We start from the raw sequence: 8,701 nt of genomic DNA, 5'->3' as shown, positions 1-8,701 counted from the left end.
ATAGAAGCTTTCGAAATGTGGTGCTACAGAAGAATACTGAAGATAAGGTGGATAGATCACGTAACTAATGAGGAGGTATTGAATAGGATTGGGGAGAAGAGAAGTTTGTGGCACAACTTGACTAGAAGAAGGGATCGGTTGGTAGGACATGTTTTGAGGCATCAAGGGATCACAAATTTAGCGTTGGAGGGCAGCGTGGAGGGTAAAAATCGTAGAGGGAGACCGAGAGATAAGTACACTAAGCAGATTCAGAAGGATGTAGGTTGCAGTAGGTACTGGGAGATGAAGCAGCTTGCACAGGATAGAGTAGCATGGAGAGCTGCATCAAACCAGTCTCAGGACTGAAGACAACAACAACAACATGTAATAATTACACATAGTCTTTTTCTAGACTCCTAAAACTACAAGCGAGTGGATGCAGGTGGCAAATGGGTTGTGTATTCAAGTTATGCCACTTTTTCTGTGCACTTCTTTCATAGTTGTGTCGAATTTCGACGAGATTTCATTTAATGCGCTCATCTTCTTCACTTCATCCTTAAAGTGCTGGTTATGCACGTTCCATATTTCGGGGTAGCTTTCCACGGCTTCAATAAAATATTCTGTATCCTGCTTCATCCATTCTCGTTTCTCCTCCATTCCGAAATTTGTTTGCATATAATAAGTAAGATGGTTGTATAAATTAAGTCAGCACATTAAGTAAATTGTTAAATATTTGTGTTATGCAGATGACATACTTACTTTAACTTGCTCTTCCTACAGGAAATAGAAATAAATCCTAAAAGCTGCAGGTTACTTGCAGATACTTCTTGCGTGGTGTCCACACTGGAAGCGGAAAACGTGCACCAAGTCACTTCCGCAATAAATTGCTGCGTTCGCAAGTCGACTTGGCGATATATTTACACTCGCAAACCGCGCTGCGAGTTCCTCAACGAAAGTAAATTGCTGCAATAGCTCGCTAGCGTAAACCGAAGAAACCTCACAGCGCACTAGTTTCATCTTTGGATTGGCAAACGTGTCTTCCGCGCTGAGGAACTTTGCTGTATTGTTTATGTTGAGTGTGGAGTTCGTGTGCTTCTGTTTGTAAACAGAATATTTTGGTTTTTAGCTAAGCAACACAAGCGAAAATGTCGGAAAGAAAAGTGTTAAATGTAGGTATCCGTAGTGAACGATTTGTTGTAAAATTGTGTATTCGTCTAATGACAAATTAAATTGTTGACCAGTCATGAGTTCACTGATATGTAACTTGACTTTTCAGAAATATTATCCTCCGGATTTCGATCCGTCGAAAATACCGAGGATGAAGATGCCAAAAAATCGTCAATACACTGTGAGACTTATGGCTCCATTTAATATGAGGTGAGAAACCATATCGTAAGTGATAATGACTTCTCAGTGTGATGATGTCTGTTCAGCCTTGTTTAGTAAGCCATTTATCTAAGTATGATATTATATGTCTATTCATTCTTCTACACTGCCTAACAGAGTTGGGTTTAGTCTGTCAATGTTTGGAGGTTGTATGACGTCAAAGCTGTAATTATTCAGTCCATACAGTTCAAGCGAACTGTATAGTGGTTAAGGAATTATGCTCACATTCGAAAGTTATGGGTTTCAGATCCCTACCCAGCCCTCCATATGTACGTTTCCTATGAGTTAGTCAAGTTGTTTATTGGATGGTTTCTTTGAAAATGAACACCCATTTTGTTTCCTACCCTTATCTAGTGTGAGCTTACGCTTCATCTCTAATAACATTATCACCAGTATCAGGATGTTAAACTTACTTACCTTCAGTATTCGCCCATCCCTAATTTCCAGTAAATGCAAGTCAATTAAAATATTGTAATCCATGTAATTATGTTACACTGCATCAGTTAGTTGTGTCTCCTCAACCACTACTACTATAGCCGATCCTGGCAGCTGATGGTAGCTACTATACTCCAGTTAAAATTGCTTTCTGATTGATGTTTCAGTGAATTGAGTGGTAGGTGTGAGCCACCAGTCAGTCTTAGTTCCTTCTCAAGCACCATGTGCTTGCTGTGTTTCCTGTTTTGTGGGTAGGTGCGGCGTCTTGTTAAGCGTGGCTGGTAGTGCATCGGCAACACTGCAATGCAATCTGTCAAGCACGAAGTAATTTTAATCAGAGTATAATTAATGATGTGTTAAATTGACGTTTTGACTGTTTGCTTTTGTCTCAGAATTTTCAGCTGATATTTCTTTAATGATTTTGCTGATGTTATCCAACACAAGTGACGGATTGCCAAAGATTCCCACTCCATTGCTTGTGGCAGACTAGAGTCAAGCCCAGTGCTTGCATGTAGATTCTGCGCCAGTGTCTTTGAGACTTACCCAGATTTATATCATTAATTCTCCCTCTGTTACCTGCAATGATCATTCACTGTAGGGCGGGAATCCAGGGTCTGTTTCTCTTGAGGTTTTCTGCTTTCTTGTTAAGAGTATTGTCATACTTACATAGGCATCCAGTTGTGGAGTAAACAAGGGGCTTATACCCCCTCCTGGAATCTGAATACGGGATTTGTATTTATTAAAATATTTTTGTGAATTTCTGGTAATGATTATGTGCTACTCTACCAAACTACACATTACAGTATTTTTGTTTCCATGAATTGATGATACTTTCTCAAGCTGTGTTGGGTACAGCCCAGTGCCACATACAGTCCAATGAACTCTGCAGTCCAGTTCTCAAAGCTGCACAGTAATGTTACAAACTTCAGATGAAGATTGCATTGATTCAGCTGCTGAATGTCAATACCACAGGCCAATTTAAATGTGATTTTGCAAGATTTCCCACATTTAACTGACCATATACTGGCCTTAGGCTACAGTTTACATGATCAACTAAAAAAATAAAGCTTTCTAAATGCATTCTGGTTAACTCAGCTACACCAGTCAATATTAAAAAATAGAAAACATGAAAGTAATGGAATAAAGGCAATAATATAATAAGATGTGAGGTTTTGTATGTGAACAAAGTGTAGTAGATGTCAACCTAGTTGAATTTGTTGTTGTTGCTGTGCTCTTCAGTCCAGTGACTGGTTTGATGCAGCTCTCTATGCTACTCTATGCTGTGCAAGCTTCTTCATCTCCCAGTACCTACTGCAACCTAAATCCTTCTGAATCTGCTTAGTGTATTCATCTTTTGGTCTCCCTCTGTGATTTTTACCCTCCATGTTGCCCTCCAGTACTAAATTGGTGATCCCTTGATGCTTCAGAACATGTCCTACCAACTGATCCCTTCTTCTAGTCTAGTTGTGCCACAAATTTCTCTTCTCGCCAATTCCATTCAGTACCTCCTCATTAGTTATGTGATCTACCCATCTGATCTTCAGCATTTTTCTGTAGCACCACATCTCGAAAGCTTCTATTTTCTTCTTGTCTAAACTATTTATCATCCATGTTTCATTTCCATACATGGCTACACTCCATACAAATACTTTAAGAAGTGACTTCCTGCACTTAAATCTATACTCGATGTTATCAAACTTCTCTCCCTCAGAAATGCTTTCCTTGCCATTACTAGTCTACATTTTGTGTCGTCTCTGCTAAGACCATCATCAGTTATTTTGCTCCCCAAATAGCAAAACTCATATTACTACTTTAAGTGTCTAATTTACTAATATAATTCCTTCAGCATCACCCAGTTTAATTCCATTATCCTTGTTTTGCTTTTGTTGATTTTCATCTTATATCCTTCCAAAACACTGTCCAGCTGCTCTTCCAGGTCCTTTGCTGTCTCTGACAGAATTACAATGCCATCAGCAAAGCTCAAAGATTTTATTTTTTCACCATGGATTTTAATTACTATTCTGAATTTTTCTTTTGTTTCCTTTACTGCTTGCTCAATTTACAGATTGAATAACATTGGGGATAGGCTACAACCCTGTCTCACTCCCTTCCCAACCATTGCTTCCCTTTCATGCCCGTTGACTCTTTATAACTGCCATCTGGTTCCTGCACAAATTGTAAAGAGGCTTTTGCTCCCTGTATTTTACCCCTTCCACCTTCAGAATTTTAAAGAGAGTATTCCAGTCGACATTGTCAAAAGCTTTCTCTAAGTCTACAAATGCTAGAAACGTATGTTTGCCTTTCCTTAATCTATTTTCTAAGATAAGTCTTAGGGTCAGTATTACCTCACGTGTTCCAACATTTCTACGGAATCCAAACTGATCTTCCTCGAGGTCAGTGTCTACTAGTTTTTCCATTCTTCTGTAAAGAACTCACGTTAGTATTTCCGTGACTTATGAAATTGATAGTTCAGTTATTTTACTTCTGTCAACACCTGCTTTCTTTGGGATTGGAATTATTATATTCTTCTTGATGTCTGGCGGTATTTCACCTGTCTCGTACATTGTGCTCACCAGGTGGTAGCGTTTTCTCAGGACTGGCTCTCCCAAGGCTATCAGTAGTTCTAATGGAATGTTGTCTACTCCTTGGTCCATGTTTTGACTTAGGTCCTTCAGTGCTCTGTCAAACTTTTCACAATTGAATTAACATATTATAAAGTTTCTTCCCAGTTTCTCCACTTCTAGAAGTATTAATTACTCAGTTTCTGTTGGTTATTTTTGTTGTCCTCCAACATGATTTGCTTAATTGCTCTGACTTTTTTTATAGGAGATTTTTAATTTTCGGTTCCTGCATTATAGTATGAGCATTTTAACAATTTTTGTGTGAATATTTTGTAGTTTTATTTCATAACCCATGAATGTAATCACTTGGGGCTGTAATTTCAGATTATTAGATCAAAAAGGTGGAATTCATATTCATGTTAGTAACAGAAAGATTTACTTTGCATATACTATCGAAATAAGCTCATCATTTAGGTGTCAAAGCCATCAACCTTCTAATTCTACTTGGGTAACTAGTGGTCGTTTGAAATAGGAAACATTTTTTATCATCACTCCAGGCAAATGCCGGGATGGTTCCTCTGAAAGGGCACGGCCGACTTCCTTCCCCATCCTTCCCTAATCCAATGAGACCGATGAGCACACTGTCTGGTCTCCTTCCCCAAACCAACCAACCAACCATTTTTTATCCTAATTGTCATATTTAATTATTGGGACGCAGCGCATTTTCAGATATACTCACTCAGTTTTATCAAAACTGTCAATTTTAAAATTTTTCACACCCCTTGAAAGAATTTCAGGAATAGTAAAATGTCTGATACCACCCAGCAGCTTAGACCCTTGATGTCATCAGCATGGTTGTTTGTTCTTACACACTGTGGTAACTATCATGTCACGCAGTAATAGACACATGAGGAAAAAATGACATCACAGTATAACCTATAATCCAGTTCTTTCAAATAGGAATATCAATCTGATGGGATGGCCATGGAAATTAGGGGGTTTGTGCAGGGTCAAACAAAGTAAATAACATTCACAACAAGAAATACATAGCAAAACAAACAGCACTTGATACCATAGATATCACTGTAAAGACTGGTAATGAAAAAATTGCTCCAAAAGCCAGAATCAAAGCATTCCCTTGAACTGTGCAGCTCAGCTAAAGCCCACGTTATCAACAATCAGTAGCTCGCACACCTAATTATTATCAAAAACCAACTTCACCAAAATCACACACACACACACACACACACACACACACACACACACACACACACACGCCTGACAGAGGGTACCATGTACCACTATTAGTCATTCCCCATCCTACTCCACTCGCAAATAGAGCAAGAGAAAAGTGACTGTCTGTATACCTCTGTACGAACTCTAATTTCTCTTATATTCGTACACCTTCTGTGAACTGAGTGTTGGCGGCAGCAGAATCATCCTGCAGTCAGCTTCAAATGCCGTTTCTTGAAATTTTCCAAATGTGTTCTTCCCTCCAGAGATTCCTATTTCACTTCACAAAGTGTCTCCATAGTACTCACATGTTGATCGAACCTATTGGTAACCTGGCTAGCAGCCCGTGACTTCTTTTAATATGACTTGGGGTTAGTTCCAAACACTCGAGTAGCACTCAAGAATAGCTCACACTAGTGTTCTGTTCATGATTTGCTTTACAGATGAACCATACTTCCCGAAATTCTCCCAGAAAACTGAATTCAACCATTCGCCTTCCCTGCTACTATCCTTATGTAATTCTTTCCTTTTATATCAATCTGGATATTTACTAATGCTGTATTAGAAAATTATGGAATTGTGTTTCTTGCTCATCTGCATTAACTTATATTTTTCAACTTTTAGAGCTAGCTACGATTTGTTACAGCATCTGGAAATAAGTCATATTATGTATCCTTCTACTGTCACTCAAATGACAATTACCTTCTCACACACCACAGCATTATCAGAAAACCAAGAGCACTTACAATCAGCCGTAATGGTACACCGTCTTTGTAGATTTTTGGTAACCCATATAGCTGATGTGGTGGGGTTTCCGTGTTGTGTAGGTTCCTATTAATGCCTGCCTAGAAAGAAGATGCCTTGATGAACTGACCTGCAATGTCAGATTATGTGGAATATGAATCGCTTATTGTTTTTAGCTCACATGATCAGCTGTACATTACAAATTTGTTAGCCACTACAAAGTTCCCATTTCACCACAAAATTTCTGGGTAAGACCACAACAACAAGAAATTACAAGGGTTTTCATTAGAAGACCAGTGTGAGAAATTTGATTCTTTTTTTTCTCTCTTTTTCAAAGAAAAATTTTAGTTTATCATATTAATCTTCTGCCTTTGTTTTATTAAAAGGTGTGTTACTTGTGGAGAGTACATCTACAAGGGAAAAAAATTCAATGCACGAAAAGAAGATGTTGAAGGAGAGGATTATCTAGGAATAAGGATATACAGATTTTACATAAAGGTAAATGTTTTCCACATCTTTGTAACACTGATTTAATTATATACTCAGTTTATTATAAATTATGTATTTCTGATTTATTGTTTACAGAAGAAGTAAGTTCACACATTTTATCAGCTTTAGTTATAATTGTCCATATTAGACGTAAACAATGTTTTTTCAACTCTTGTTAAAGAAAATTCCTACTGTAATCTGTACCTGTGAATGCATTTTACTTTACGCTCATAAAGCATTACAAACACTAATCTTCTTCTTCTTTTTGTTTATGCCTGCTTAGGACCATAAGGCTTGCTTTGACGCTTTACAGGGGTTTTCCGTTTCTTCTTGGCCCAGAAAGCTTTCATTTGCTGACTGTGAGCAAGCTTCTTCTCCTCTGTCCACTTTAGTCTGCTGGTTCCTGTGCTCTTTTTGTTGCTAAGAGATGTTGGGAGTATCCCTTGTACAATAATTTGGCAGAATTTCAACTGGCCCTGTATGGTTTCTAATGGATTTTCAAGTTGCTCCAGGTCTGATTTCACTGTAGTAATCCATTTTTTTTGGAGGCTTTCCTACTACCTGTCATGGTGAAGATTCTATTTGTGAGTCTACAGGGGTTCATGTGGGTCAAATGTCCTTAGAAGGCTAATCATCTCTTCCTCATAGATGTGATTATGTTTTCATAGATATAGTACAGCTCACTATTGTGTTTGATCTAGTAGTGCCGTCCTCGTCTCTTATTGGTTCTAGTATTCTCCTTAGAATTTTATGTTCCTTGAGCTCTAGTTTCCTAAGTGAGCCCTTGCTGGTCATCAGGAAGCATTCAGAGGCATGCAGTGCAGAGGGCCTTTCTGCTGAGTTGTAATGTTTGAGTTTAAGGTTCTTGGAAAGGTACTTGGAGATGTAAATACTCTTGCAGGAGTGGCAGACCCTCTCCAACTTGTCACGTCTGGTATGTACTGACAAATTCTCACACTCATTTGGTGAAATCCATTCTCCTAAATATTTGACTATGGAGACTTAGAGAACGCATTGCCGTGTAGTGGAATTGCAGATGGGGCTCCTGTGATGTTACTAATTAACTCAGTTTGTTGTATACTGACCTTCAAACTGGTCATAGCTGCAATGCTGTAGAGGCTCTGTAGTTGGCGAGTAGCCTCATTTATATTGTCAGATCTTTTGCAAAGGCTAGGCAGAGTACATTGAGGTTGTCCTTGTTGTATCCAATCTTCATTCCATTCCTGGTGGTAATGTGCAAGTCTATTCCCTGATAATCTTCTATAAACTTCTTCAGTACATTTTTTAAAAGTATGCGTGAGAGGCCATCACCTTGTCCAACTCCTGTTTGAATGGTGAAACTCTCAGAGAGCTCACTGTGTAGGTGGTGTTCCTCAGAAGGGCCTGGTTTAATATGCTGTTCTTCTCGTGTAGGCCAACTTCTCATAGGGAGAAGATCAAGGTCTGCCTACCTATCAAATCATATACCTTTTCAAGGTCCAATTGGGTGGCTACCCAGGTAAGTCTGCTGGACTCTGATATTAAAGAAAGTCTTGACATTTTGTATTTGCTCTGTGCAAGGTCTACTAGCTTGAAAGTTGGCCTGATATTCATCTAGTTGGGAATCAAGTTGTTTGCTGACTCTAGTTAGCATTGCTCTAGAGAAAATCTTGTTCATGGCGGCCATCACAGATATGCCACAGTAGTTGTTGAGGTCAGTCTTACTATCCTTCTTGTGAAGAAGATAGATCACAGCCGAGGTCCATTCACTAGGTAAGGTCTCCTTATCCATATGTCATGTGCAGTCTGATGGATGCCCTGTGTAAAGTATTCATTTGCATGTTTCCACACCTCCACTACTATGCCATCTGTACCAGAGGCCTTCTTATTTGATA

At 38.8% G+C, this 8,701-nt stretch overlaps 1 protein-coding gene across 1 annotated transcript in view; it reads left to right on the top strand.

The window, feature by feature from the left end:
* The first annotated feature begins 945 nt into the window (after positions 1 to 945).
* The window catches only part of LOC126355910 (splicing factor YJU2), a 73,459-nt gene continuing 65,703 nt past the window's right edge, over positions 946 to 8,701 (top strand). The window contains exons 1-3 of the mRNA XM_050006423.1: positions 946 to 1,148; positions 1,256 to 1,356; positions 6,725 to 6,836. Coding sequence (XP_049862380.1) covers positions 1,125 to 1,148; positions 1,256 to 1,356; positions 6,725 to 6,836 — 237 coding nt within the window. The 5' untranslated portion in view covers positions 946 to 1,124. The remainder of the gene's footprint in view (positions 1,149 to 1,255; positions 1,357 to 6,724; positions 6,837 to 8,701) is intronic.

Source organism: Schistocerca gregaria, chromosome 3 (assembly GCF_023897955.1).
Source record: "Schistocerca gregaria isolate iqSchGreg1 chromosome 3, iqSchGreg1.2, whole genome shotgun sequence".
Taxonomy (NCBI): domain Eukaryota; kingdom Metazoa; phylum Arthropoda; class Insecta; order Orthoptera; family Acrididae; genus Schistocerca; species Schistocerca gregaria.
The sequence above is the reverse complement of the archived record's forward strand: the minus strand, read 5'-3'. Positions and strand labels throughout refer to the sequence as shown.